The sequence below is a fragment of the Haliaeetus leucocephalus genome, unplaced genomic scaffold, assembly GCF_000737465.1.
Source record: "Haliaeetus leucocephalus isolate CR32 unplaced genomic scaffold, Haliaeetus_leucocephalus-4.0 Scaffold173, whole genome shotgun sequence".
In the NCBI taxonomy this organism is placed as follows: Eukaryota; Metazoa; Chordata; class Aves; order Accipitriformes; family Accipitridae; genus Haliaeetus; species Haliaeetus leucocephalus.
The window spans coordinates 15530129-15530673 of NW_010972609.1; the positions used below are offsets into that span (position 1 = coordinate 15530129).

General features: G+C 76.9%; 1 protein-coding gene across 1 annotated transcript; it reads left to right on the forward strand.

Moving 5' to 3' along the window:
• Nucleotide 1: 1 nt before the first annotated feature.
• ASCL2 (achaete-scute family bHLH transcription factor 2) lies at nucleotides 2-400 on the forward strand (the record flags this gene model as incomplete). Its single annotated transcript, XM_010563938.1, has 1 exon — nucleotides 2-400. A coding segment is annotated over one exon (399 nt), but the record flags the coding sequence as incomplete, so codon positions are not given.
• Between the last annotated feature and the right edge of the window lie 145 nt (nucleotides 401-545).

The window sequence follows — 545 nt, forward strand, 5'->3', positions numbered from 1 at the left end:
GGCGGCGGCGGCCGCCGTGGCCCGCCGTAACGAGCGGGAGCGCAACCGCGTCCGGCTGGTCAACCTGGGCTTCGCCGCCCTCCGCCAGCACGTCCCCCACGGCGCCGCCAGCAAGAAGATGAGCAAGGTGGAGACCCTCCGCTCCGCCGTCGAGTACATCCGCGCCCTGCAGCGGCTCCTCGACGAGCACGACGCCGCCGCCGCCTTCCCCGACGCCCGCGGGCGGGCGGCCGTCGGGGAAGGCGGCGGCGGCGGCGGCGGCTATTCCTCCGCTTCGCCTTCCTTCGCCTCCTCCGTGCCCGGCTCGCCCTGCTCCTCCGAGGAGAGCGGCTACGACGCGGCGCTCAGCCCCGAGGAGCGGGAGCTGCTGGACTTCACCAGCTGGCTCGGGAGCTACTGACCCGGCGGGAGGTGAGGGGGCGACCGGCGGGGGGGCGGGGGGCGCCGCTTCCCCCGTGCCCCGGCGCCCGGGGGCAGCGGGGCCGCGTACCCATCGGGGCTCTTTGCCGATCTCTCCGCAGCCGCGCTCGGCCCGCAGTTACCTC